General features: G+C 40.2%; 1 protein-coding gene across 2 annotated transcripts; it reads left to right on the top strand.

The window, feature by feature from the left end:
• The first annotated feature begins 592 nt into the window (after positions 1–592).
• LOC135550600 (ribose-phosphate pyrophosphokinase 1-like) lies at positions 593–11,502 on the top strand. 2 transcript variants are annotated; one of them, XM_064981567.1, is made up of 7 exons: positions 593–899; positions 4,992–5,175; positions 5,454–5,552; positions 8,346–8,470; positions 8,902–9,075; positions 9,320–9,479; positions 10,665–11,502. In XM_064981567.1, exons 1-7 carry the CDS (start codon positions 778–780, stop codon positions 10,755–10,757), a joined length of 957 nt encoding a protein of 318 aa, XP_064837639.1. In that variant the 5' UTR covers positions 593–777; the 3' UTR covers positions 10,758–11,502. The 2 variants fall into 2 exon arrangements, with proteins under 2 accessions (XP_064837639.1, XP_064837638.1); XM_064981566.1 differs by having other exon boundaries at positions 4,992–5,181.
• The last annotated feature ends 1,593 nt before the right edge of the window (positions 11,503–13,095 follow it).

Here is a 13,095-nt window from a genome sequence, read left to right as displayed (position 1 = left end):
GGAAGGAACGAGTGGCGGGGAAGAAGCAATGTTAGTAGAGCCACCAAGACCAGTGAACCGAGGGATAGTGAAATGCTACATGTTAAAAAAGTGGACTTTGTTTTATTTACTGCAGTGTTCATAATCTGTACAGCACAAGTGGAGAAGAAGTGGAAGTAAATAGGAATCATTGTGAATGCAGCTGTACCTTTTTTGGGTCTTCAGGATTTCATAGCCGAGGACATTCAAGAAATCCTGTTGGTAAATGTTCAGCTGTCACAGACCTCTGAGCCCTTGTAAGGATGCATTTTGGAGTGGACTGTGACTGAAGAAGTAGGATGGGTTTTGTTAGTTGACGTGTTTAATTTGGTATTTTATATGATCTCGTTTTTCCCCGTTCACGCAGTTTTTTATTTTCTCATTCAATACCCCGTCCAGCTGGTGGCAGTAATGCACCAATGACGTTGGATGCCAACCACCGGTAAACCTCATCGAGGTAGAAGAGGTCGGCCTCACACTCCAGTACAGTAGGTGGCGGTGTATGCAGCTTTCAGCTGGTTGCGATCCGACAATACACATTTTAATAAGAAGAAAGAATCCGAAAAATACATGAGACAACGACCCAACTCATTCTCGTTTGGCAGCTGAAACTACACCACAGCGGAAAAGAGTCACCGTCGCAAGTTCTAGGCTCCTGTTGGTGGGTTAGATACAGAGAAGCTAGCGAACTTGTTTTGCTTGTTAGCCGTGTATTTATGTGAGGGTGTTGTTTGGTTACTTAATCCGGATTCCTTCAAAATGCCTAACATAAAGATATTCAGCGGTACCTCTCATCCGGACCTTGGCCAAAGAATTTCCGACCGCCTGGGACTTGAGCTGGGGAAGGTTGTGACCAAAAAATTCAGCAACCAGGAGACATGGTAGGTTAAAAGTGTTTTAAACAATTCATATATTTGACCGAGTACCAGCTAGCTACGGTTAGTTATTTTACCAGTGGGTGAATGTTCTGCCTGGGGATGTTGCTTTGGTTGTTAGCTAGTCTACAGTAACGTTAGCCAGTTAGCTAAAGTTAGCCCACATGGCCGATTGAAAGCGCGAGTGAGTGTGGTAGGTATTGTTGCTAGTTAGCTAACTCAATTAATTTACGGCCAACGTGTTAAACAACTAATCTAGCTAGCTAACTAGCATTACTTGGCTTTGTGGTTAAAAAAATAGACGGTAAGGGCAGGAGGCCTAACGTTGGAACTGCAACAGCCCAAAATCCATGTGGACTATTGTAATGCCGGGCATACACAACACGTTTTTTGCCGGCCCAGACGAATTTTCATGATCGGGGTGAGATCCTATGTATGAACTTGGACTAGGATCAGTACCTCTGGACTCGCGTAGTTTGAGCGGGTGAAGGGCAAGCCGATGGTGGCTGTTCTGTTTTCCAGACCCTTGTCGGATTATGGTCTGATAATGTTTCTTGTAGTATGAGCAGTGCTACGACGCGATTGGTCAAGGTCTACTGCCATTAGCCAATGTGCACTCAGCATGTTAGACCAAAACAAGGATAGAAAAGGAAAGTAACAATTCGCAGGTTGTCACTGGTTACCACAGCCTAAAACAAACATTGGGGTCATAATTTAAGGTTAGGGTTAGGCGCAATGTTAGCAGTGTGGTTAAGGTTAGGTTTCACATCAGTTTTTAATAATTGTTTGCAGAAATCGTAGTGGTTTAGGCATAATTATGACTCGAGACCTATCACAAAGGCCCAATAGTGTGTGATTGTGGCCCTTATCCAGAGGAGTTCCTGTATATGGCCATTCCTGCATCTTTTTTTCAGGGGTAAAGGACACTATCTACCGGTACTATGTACTCGCTGACCAGACTTACTTAATTAGACAGTGGAGATTCTCATGATTAAAATGATGTCCGACTTGAAGAAATCGACATATACACACTAGAGGTCGACCGATTAATCGGAATGGTTGATTAATTAGGGTCGATTTTCAAGTTCAAATAACACTCGGACATCGATTTGGCCGATTTTTTTTATTTTTTTCTGATTTTTTTTTAAATAATATTTATACACCTTTATTTAACTAGGCAAGTCAGTTAAGAACACATCTTTATTTTCAATGACGGCCTAGGAACGGTGGGTTAACTGCTTTGTTCAGGGGCAGAATGACAGATTTTTACCTTCAATTTTGCAAGCTTACAATTAACTAGTCCAACGCTCTAACCACCTGCCTCTCATTGTACTCCACGAGGAGCCTGCCTGTTACGCGAATGCAGTAGGAATCCAAGGTAAGTTGCTAGCTAGCATTAAACTTAAACAATCAATCAATCATAATCACTAGTTAACTACACATGGTTGATGATATTACTAGTTTATCAGTGTGTACTGCAAATGCGATACGCAACATCTGGGATTTGCATTTAGCCACTAGCATGTTGGCAGAAAATGGTGTTTCATAAGGAAAGTATACATATTTTCCCTGTGATTTATTATTTTTTCTGCCTTCTTACCCCATTACAGGCTGCGTAGGCTTCAATTTCCTCAACTTTATTTAATGGTATGTTTTAGGTACGAACCTGTTCATGAGAGCGAGAGATACAAATGTATTGCAGGCTGCTTACAATGCATTTGGACAGTAAGATGACACTACTCAATACTGTCATCTGGTGTCCTTTGGGCTACAAAAGACCATAGCTCTACTTTTGAAATGTACATGAGGGTGTACTCTGGACAGAGCGAAATTGTGTAACCGGAAAGGGTAGGGAACCACTGCTCTACTAAGGGTAGTTGATTTGTAACAACTGATTTTCCCATCAACATAATTGAAACTGGTTTGATAAGACAACTTATCTTTTCATATTGCCACATTACTTGCTACTCGTGAGTTGTTGTACTGTTCCTATTAGTGATGTAAAATCCCATGATCCAGTAGTCTTTGACTTGCTTACCTGTGGCCGGGTATAAGTAACAAGTGCCCTTTGAGATGTAAAAAGCCTGAGGAGTTGGTTTACCTGGAGGTTTGTAATGATGGTGCTGATCCTGAGTTTTGACATCCATAGGGTTGTTCAAACTCAGTTTCTTCAAGTTAAATGGTGGTGGTATAATATGCAGGAATCACTCTGCCATTTCCTGGTTGCTAAAATTCTAATAGTTTGCCTAATTTCAGTTTGTGGAGAAACAAGCAATGTATAAAATAGTCACTACCGTCTAAACCGCAGCAAAATATATTTTCAATAAAAATATATATTGAATTTTTCAGCTGTTTGAAGCTGGTGAAAACTGAAAAGTAAAAGATGCAGAAAATGTACAAATGGGAAGCATAGAAAATGTCCACAAAAGGTATTTACTGCTCCTTAGTCTTGCATTAAATGAGTGACCGATCTATGTGAATTTGGTTGGGTCGCCCAAACAATTACATATTGCAGTTTTAAACGCCAGAATAATTGTTAGGACAGGAATGTATGACTGAATTAGGCCTGACCCCATTTAGTTGACTGGTTGATGGGCTGTTGGTCAACCTGAGATTGTTTTGTTGAGCAGTTGCAAAAAATGGCACGTCTTGATTGACGCCTGTTTCAGTGGACTAATCCATTGCGGAGGCCGCGGGGATGGCACACCAATACCACCAGTAGTACATTTACTGTTAATTCCCAGAGCACACAACCTAGGCTACACTTGTGAAAAACAAGTTTTGGTTTATTTTGTTCCATTTACGATTTGTCAATTTATTATTTGTTTTGTTTGGAGTGCTCCTGTCAATGTTGATTAAGGATGCACACCTGAATACGCATAGAAGTAGGCCTAGGCTACCTGGCCTGCGCACAAATGTAGGCTTATAAATGTGCCCACTTGGAGATCTGATAGTATGTCTTTCACTCACCACCACTAATGAGCTGAGGAACTTCTTAAAGTAAGTTTTTCTTCACCTCAAACAGCAAGTAATTTTATACTGAACAAAAATATTAATGCAACATTTCAACAATTTTACTGAATTACAGTTCATATATGGAAATCAGTAAATGTTAAATATATTCATTAAGCCCAAATCTATGTATTTCACATGACTGGGAATACAGATATGCATCTATTAGTCACGCTCTGATCCGGTGGAAACACCATAAAATTGTCTTACCTGATTGCTTCTTATCTCTAGCGCAAATAGCCTACATCTGTTTCTGTCTGAAGCTCACTGGCAAAACTCTGAGGGTCCAGAATATTTTATACAATGTCTTAAGTTTATTTGTGCAAGCTTGTGCTGGACCTAGTTGATACAATGTTTCAAGTTTCTTGCAGACAGGCCATGCATAACCGTGTGATTTATTTTTTTTATCAGGATATTTCTTACTGCAATGTTTTTATTGTTGAACTTACGTAGGCTATTTTTACATAGACGGCAATACTTTTAGATTTGTATAATTCATTTTTATATAATTTTTATTAATCACATGACAATGATTTTGCGATATGGATGCTTTGTTATAAAATAAATGAAACGCTTTCACAAATGTGCAGATGAAAATCATAACTGGCGAGCAGATCGTTAGAAAGGGTAAGATAAATTGGCATTGCAAATGGAAAGGTTGCCGACCCCTGGTGTAACCTATTATCGCAAACTTCCTTGAGCATAATGGCAGAATCTGCGAAGGCCAGTGGGGGGTGCTGGTTCACGAACCCTTTCCTCCTGCTGGTTAGGCTATCTTGATCTCTGGCTCCCTCTTGAGTCATTTGTCTTAATTATTGAATCACTGTTTGCTTAAAGCATCAGACAATCTTAGTAGCCTACATATAGTTGATTTTATTGAGTGCGCGTGAGAGGGGTTTTAAATTTTTGAACAGCATTTTTTTTTTTTTGTGAATATATGGATCATTCGTTGAGTGCTTTTGTCTATTGACCTAGAAGCCCATGATGCCATGATTTATGTACATTAACAGATTGGTCTTCATGTTCTCTACCTGTCACCATGTATACTGCCTACTGTCTGACACAGTCTATGATTTGATCCTGCAGCGTGGAGATCGGGGAGAGTGTCAGAGGAGAGGATGTCTACATTGTCCAGAGTGGTTGTGGTGAGATTAATGATAACTTAATGGAGCTCCTCATCATGATCAATGCCTGTAAGATTGCCTCTGCCTCACGAGTCACGGCTGTCATCCCCTGTTTCCCATATGCAAGACAAGACAAGAAGGACAAGGTGGGGGTGAGGGAAACTTAAATAGTTTGTTCTGTTCACAGCATCAACACACTTCACATCCATATAAATCAGTCTATTTGCTTTGATTTCATATATTTGACTGCTCCACAGAAATGCCATATTGGGCAAACCAATTTGGTTGATTAGAATATAACTGCCAAAGCTAATTCAAAAGGAAATTGATCTCCCTCTTAGTAAATTGTTTTAATTGCATTTTCTCAATGGACCTTCTGCATGCATTGTATGAGAATAGAGATTAGCAATGTTTTTCTAAACAGAGTCGGGCTCCCATCTCTGCAAAGCTGGTGGCCAACATGTTGTCAGTGTCAGGAGCCGATCACATAATCACCATGGACCTGCACGCCTCGCAGATACAGGTGAGCCTTCTGGCACATTATTTGGTTTGTTCCATCTATATTGCAGTCACTAGTGTGACAACTAAGTACAAATGATTGATTAGGCTATGAGATAGTTAATTACTATAAATGGGTTGCCTGACAATGTCACAAATGATGCACTCACATCGCAAGTGGAGAAGGCTGGGTTAGGATTCTGAGCGATCAGGTGTAATTGTTGCTTGACAAGAAGCTGGCTTGTGGGGAATCCTAGGTGGCTGGTTTCAGATAAATGTATTTTTGTAGTGCTGAGAAATTAGCTTTTTGAAGTCTATTTGGTTTTAGTTTATTACAAAATAATCATGGTTTTCAGTTTCTATATTTGTTTTTGTATTTTACATTAAATGCATTATAAAATTATTTAGAGCTTTTTAATGTAAAAGCCAGTCAAAAATGGTGAACATTCATTGCCAAAACATTGAAAATATTCCCTTGTCTGTCAGGTCCGCATAGGAATGTATATTTTTGTCATTCCTAAAAGTCATCTCATCACTGCTCAGGCAGCAGCAGCCAGCCAGAAAAATATCTAACGTTATCTATGTTCTCCCCGTACTTTACTGTCTTTAGTCACCCTATTTAGCTAAGCCAGCCAGCCTAAATATGCTGCAGAGCTGTCTGATAATCATTTTGCTAGTTCTTCGAAGTAGATGAGGCATACTTTCACGAACTCTCTACCCCTCTTGTCGTTTTGTCTACATTCCTCCTGTGTGGTCTTGGGTGTATCTAACCTAACGTAGCAGGCATCAGTGAATCTATCTGTCTGAGCCGGAAAAGAACCAGCGCAATGGATTATGGTCATTGTAGTTCACTACTACGGTTCTGTGCTGAACTAGGTTGAATATTTTCTTAGTGAAAAGTACAACTCCCTTCAGCCCAGCATCCCATATAGTTCTTGACTTCATTTCTCTCATGACTGATTTGATGTCTCTAGATAAATGTTGCATTGGGCTCACAAAACCCGCCTGAACTAAATTGGATTCAAGTACGCTGAACAAAAATATAAACCTAACATGCAACAATTTCAAAGATTTTCCTTAGTTGCAGTGATATGAGGACATCGGTCAATTTAAATGAATGCATTAGGCCGTAATCTAAGTATTTCACATGACTGAGAATACAGATATGGATCTGTTGGTCACCATATACTGTACCTTTAAAAGGTATGGGGTTTGGATCAGAAAAGCATTCAGTATCAGGTGTGACCACCATATTTTCCTCATCCAGCGCAACACATCTCCTTCGCTTAGAGTTGATCAGGCTGTTGATTGGCCAGTGGAATGTTGTCCGACTGTGCGGAGTTGCTGGATATTGGCAAGAACTGAAACGCTGTCGTACACCTTGATCCAGAGCATCCCGTACATGCTCAATGGTGACATGTCTGGTAAGTATGTAGGTCATGGAAGAACTGGGAAATTTTCAGCTTCCAGGAATTGTGTACAGATCCTTGCGACATGGAGCCGTGCATTATCATGCTGAAACATGAGGTGATGGTGGCGGATGAATGGCACGACAATGGGCCTCAGGATCTCGTGACTGTGTCTCTGTGCATTAAAATGACCATCGATAAAATGCAATTGTTCGTTGTCCGCAGCTTATGCATGCCCATACCATTACTCCACCACTACCATGGGGAAATCACAATGTTGACATCAGCTTTCTGACACCACACATGCTGTCTGCATCTGCCCGGTACAGCTGAAACAGGCATTCGTCAGCGAAGAGCACACTTCTCCAGCATGCCAGTGGCCATCGACGGTTAGCATTTGCCCACTGAAGTCGATTACGATGCTGAACTGCACTAAGGTCAAGACCCTGGACTACAAGCACACAGATGAGCTTCCCTGAGATTGCTTCTGACAGTTTGTGCAGAAATTATTTGGTTGTGCAAACCCTCAGTTTAATCAGTTGTCTGGGTGGATGGTCTCCGATGGTCCGCAAGTGAAGAATTTGGATGTGGAGGTCCTGGGCTGGCGTGGTTACACATGGTCTGCGGTTGTGAAGCCAGTTGGACGCACTGCCAAATTCTCAAACGACATTTGAGGTTGCTTTGCACGCCCCCTCAACTTGAGACATCTGTGGCATTGTGTTGAGTGACACAAATGCACATTTTAGCGGCCTTTTATTGTCCCCCGCACAAGGTCCACCTGTGTATTGATCATGCTGTTAAATCAGCTTGATATGCCACACCTGTTAGGTGGATGGATTATCTTGGCAAAGGAGAAATGCTCAAAAAAACAAAAAACAAACAATGGAACATTACTGTTATCTTTTATTTCAGCTTATGAAACATGGGATCAATAATTTTTGTTCAGTGCAATTGAACCGATGTTAGTCGATTTTTTTTTTTTTTTTTTTTTTTAATAACCGAAAACCCCCTCAAATGAAGTTATTTCCGCCACACTAGTATCTTGTTCATGATACCATGTCTGGTTTTGGCTTATGCCACGTCTATGATATGACCATTTTGCTAACTAACAACTGTTACGATGTATTTGATTGAGACTTATTTTGTAAACATGTAAACTGTATAAGTGCTTATTTTGCATGTATTTGTTTTTAATAAACATTTGGATCAAAATATAGTTTACATGTTGTCAACCCAGGCTGTATTGCCCCGAAGAGGTGCGTGCATCGGTTTTGTTTCTAAACAACATGCTGTCAATAGTGAGCCACGTGAAAGTTTCTTCAAAAATCTGTTGCAAGTAAGGCCGTTTGAAGACACTGACTAGTGATCCTTTATCTTATCACGGGTTTGCTCACTGTATGCCTCTGTAGGGGTTCTTTGATATCCCTGTGGACAATCTATACGCGGAGCCAGCTGTGCTGAAATGGATCAAAGAGAACATCAATGAGTGGAAGAATTGCACCATTGTGTCTCCTGATGCTGGAGGAGCCAAAAGGTAGATTGGAGGAGGCCAATGGGCCTGTAGATGCTTCATCATTACAATGGGTTAAAATGACAGATTTTAGTTGTTAGAAATATTAGCATTGTTGAAAGGATTGTTCTTGCTCAATTCATTATTTAAGGGATTTGTCAAGTTCACCTCATTCAGCCTATTACAACAATTTTGTTGGTTTTGGCTTATGCCACGTCTATGATATGACCATTTTGCTAACTAACAACTGTTACGATGTATTTGATTGAGACTTATTATGTAAACAATTTTGTTGTAATAGGAAAGTATTTTTGATACCGTCCTTACAGTGCTTGGATTAATCATAAAACGGTGTCTTACTATATATTCCCTTCCTCCTATAGATGTGACTTTGTGGAATGGTTGACATCACTTGCAGTACCATAACCGTACCAATCTGTGGATTCCCTTTGCAGGGTCACCTCTATAGCAGACAGGCTGAATGTGGACTTCGCCCTAATCCACAAAGAGCGGAAGAAGGCTAACGAGGTGGACCGCATGGTCCTGGTGGGGGACGTGAAGGACCGAGTGGCCATCTTGGTTGATGACATGGCAGACACATGCGGCACCATCTGCCACGCTGCAGATAAGTTAGTCGCTACGGTGTTTAAGCTGCATACATTTACAGAGACTGAATATAAAATATTTTAAATGTACAACCAATACAGACCAGAGCTATTACATCCGTTTTTAAGGAATTCTCTGAAAAGAAAATGTATGGATCGCAAAGTTTTTTTTATTTTTATATATATATATTTTTTAAATATAAATAAAAAAAATGTTTACAAATAGAATGTGGAGATTCAACCAAATGTTTTGTTTCTGTATATCCAGGCTAGTGTCTGCTGGAGCCACAAAGGTCTATGCCATCTTGACCCATGGGATCTTTTCAGGCCCTGCTATCACCCGCATCAACAACGCCTGTTTTGAGGCTGTGGTTGTCACAAATACCATCCCTCAGGAGGATAAGATGAAACACTGTTCAAAAATACAGGTTAGAATCGCAAGCTCATCACAGTAGCTCAGCACCTGATGTTTCCTTGTAGTTGCAGAGTTTAGATCACTTGGGGAATTGAAACATAAACATTCCATTATTTTCAAAAATTATAAGTTGTTTTGACAGATGTTTTTCTTTCACAAATAACCGATCACATGACACCAGTACAAGCACACTTACCAACCTCCCTCCACCTCATGAAAACCATTCAAACTTTGTCCAAACAATGTTCAATGATTACCTAAGCAGCAGGCTGTCAACAATCTTAATTTCAATGGCTCAGCATGTTGCCTGGACTACTTACATTTCTGCTTGATTGATTCTGTGACACTGTGTCTAACTCCTTACTGTTCTGAACGTTTCCAAATCTTTGAGTTTAGTTACTGCAGTGTTTCCTCTGGAAGAATTTGTAATAGGGATTCTATAATATTTATTAAGGATTTAAACTCAGTTCTGGTGACTTTTTTTTTTTTTTAAAGGACCCCACCACCCCCGGTTGCGACTACTCAACAAAAAATCTGTCTCATCAAAATTGAAGTCACTCCCCCAAAATGATTTTGAGTTATGATGGCATTTTAACCCAAGTTACCCTACAATTGACCCGTGTTACATTTAGCCCCACTCTCCCATATGCACTAACAGCAGATTGTGGAGTGGTAACACGCTTATCCATGCCACTGCTAAAAACTCAGGGTTTAAAATGGTGCAGTTCGTGCATATTTAGGAGAAATAAATAAAGTAGGAATCAAAAGCTAAGATCCCCCTGTTTTCCCCGTGATAGGAAGAATTGTTGTGCATTGACTGCTTGTCAGAATGCGTGTTTCACGCCCTGTGGCACCTGTAACTTGAATGGGCCTCGGAATATTTATCTCGCGTAGAACACACAAAAACATGATGACAAAAAATTTATAAACTATTCTAGTATGGGGTTGTCTGAATTTTCTATTCAATACTAGTAAATGTGGACTGATCCTGGATCTTCAAAGTGTGCCTTGGCAAAACATTTTGTTCAATATTTTTTTGAGTGCAATGATTTTGCCTTGGCGCAACGCCATTGACCTACTGGTGGTTGTGTTTCGTTAACCAATTGCTTTCTTTCTGGTTTGAAATGTTTATCTTTGGGGGAAATAAGTTTGGCTGATAATTTGGTTTATACATTTTTTTTCTCCCCCCACCCTTCAGGTTATTGACATCTCCATGATTCTAGCTGAGGCTATTCGCCGGACACACAACGGCGAGTCAGTGTCGTATCTCTTCAGCCATGTTCCCTTGTAACATCCCATGAACAACCCCACCCTGCTTTCACCGGAAACCTGTACCAAAGGACGGATGTCTGGAGCACCACCATCATCTCAACCCATCCATTTATTCCCCATCGAAGGAAGGACATACTGTGGGGTCAATTTAAAAAAAGCTCCTTGCCAATATTCTGTTACAGTGCACTGGCTATCAAGTGGTTTGACCTTTTGACTTACCAAATGAAGATTTTAGTTAATTGGTGTATTAATATGCCAGGCTGTTTCATATTGGCATTGTCTGCCATGTTTCACATAGGTATTGTGTATTACAAGATTGAAAAGCTCTAGTTTACATTGCTGCTGAAAGCCATTTTGAGAGAAACGTTCACGCCAATATGGCATTATGTTTAAGGAGCTTGTTATTTTGTTACTGATCTGTTTTCCGCTACAAGGCGGTCTATCTACTTGCATTTCCTAGATAATGTTATAATTTTGAGATGCTTGTACTGATAGAACTCTGCGTTTACACAGTTCAACAACAAAGCATTGTGTACTGTTTACATCCACGCTTTAGTTAGACTTTAGTTGTTTTCATGCCTTTGTATTTCAAGCTATATTCTAGGACGTGTTTGCAGTTCCAATTCCAAGTGTCCTTAGTTCTATGCCTTGGTGTGTTACCATGATTTTAATATTTAGTTGCATGATTTTTATGTAGTTGTAATCAAAGCATGACTTTCAGTGCACACATACAGGTAACTGCCAAAATAAAGGAAACACCAGCATACACTGTAAAGTGTCTTAATAGGGCGTTGGGCCACCACGAGCCATGAGAACAGCTTCAATGTGCCTTGGCATAGATTCTACAAGTCTCTGGAACTATATTGGAGGAATGCGACACCATTCTTCCACGAGAAAGTCCATAATTTGGTGTTTTCTTGATGGTGGTGGAAAACACTCAGGCACTGCTCCAGAATCTCCCATAAGTGTTGAATTGGGTTGAGACCCTTTAAACCCCCTATGCTCCTTTGAGACCTCTCTTTCCAAGTTACTGATCTCTTTTAGACATGGTAGCCAAAATAATGGGAAACGGGGCATTTTATACGTGACCCTAAGCATGATGGGATGTTTTAATTGCGTGATTAACTCAGAAACCCCATCTGTATGGTTGCAACTGCTTTCAACATTGAATCCCTCATTCACTCAAGTATTTCCTTTTATTTTGGTATTTACCTCTACCTAATGAATGTGATTCAATATCATGCACATCTGCCATATTTTATTAATCAAGCAATAAGGCATGTAGTGCATGGAGCCTAATGTAACTGTCACATTATTTGAGCTTTACGAATCCAAGTGGTTTTGCGTAGCGGTATTGGAAATTTAAATTTGATTAATTTCCACGCTAAAACTCGGGTATCCTAAGGGCACTCGCCAATTGGGGAAGCATGCACCTTTTCAAAACTTCAGTTCAGTCTTCTATTTCGAAAACAATGGCTTGTGTAAGGCCTGCTTACATATTTTTCTTTCGAGTATTAAGTATTGTCAGTCCGTCCTATAACTCTCAAACACGGCTGTAGCTGCTTCAATTCTCGGTAAAGGCAATCCATACCAAGGCCATTATACCCCCAGAATCGAATCTGATTTTACTGTTTAACCCAATTTATGTAAATGTGTCTGATTTTAGCTGAGATTATAGTTCTTTAAACCTACTGACACCTCTTGATTGGTTTGAGGATCCCTGTTGCCTTAAAGTGAAAATGTGCCAGATTTAATATAGTTTCTATACGATTTCCTGCCTTCTCCACAACATCGAAACTAGAATTTAATGTATTGGGTTATGAACTGGGAACAATAAAATTATATCTGGAATTTTGAATAGATAAGTTTATCTATGCAATTTAAATTACCGACCTGGGAGTGGGGAATTTGGCAGTCAGAGGGCTTAGTCTGAAGTCCCTGTTATGTTCACATGTATGCGTTGTATTCCCTTGATGTATAATAAACCATTTCCTTTGGGATAGATGCATCACACAAAAACACTGCGTGCCTTCTACCTAATGAGTCAAGCAAGGTGTCCACAGCAGTAGTTATGAAGGCTACCCGGCGCTGCTAACAGAATAAATACATCTCAATGGAACGCCGGGGGAGTTTCCGCCGTTGGTTACCGTTATCAACAACAGCCAGCAAGCCAGGCAACAACATGATTGTGGTCCTTGTTTTGTGGGTGGTATGAAATAATCCCTATCAAACAAAAGCACTTTTTTTTGTACGAATGGAGCCATGTATCCAAGTGTCGGTATATAACGTGTAGCATGTTGGAATACGAGCATTAGCTAGCTAGAGATTAATTAAACCAGAAGTTTATATCGCGAGCT

The sequence above is a fragment of the Oncorhynchus masou genome, chromosome 12 (assembly GCF_036934945.1).
Source record: "Oncorhynchus masou masou isolate Uvic2021 chromosome 12, UVic_Omas_1.1, whole genome shotgun sequence".
NCBI classification, from domain to species: Eukaryota; Metazoa; Chordata; class Actinopteri; order Salmoniformes; family Salmonidae; genus Oncorhynchus; species Oncorhynchus masou.
The sequence above is the reverse complement of the archived record's forward strand: the minus strand, read 5'-3'. Positions and strand labels throughout refer to the sequence as shown.

Excerpts from the sequence above, each read along its gene's own strand:
- LOC135550600 (XM_064981566.1), top strand. The coding sequence starts at position 778 with ATGCCTAACATAAAGATATTCAGCGGTACCTCTCATCCGGACCTTGGC. Across the intron at positions 5,182-5,453 it reads ACAAGAAGGACAAGGTGGGG|AGTCGGGCTCCCATCTCTGC; the intron begins GTGAGGGAAACT and ends TTTTCTAAACAG. Across the intron at positions 9,076-9,319 it reads ATCTGCCACGCTGCAGATAA|GCTAGTGTCTGCTGGAGCCA; the intron begins GTTAGTCGCTAC and ends CTGTATATCCAG.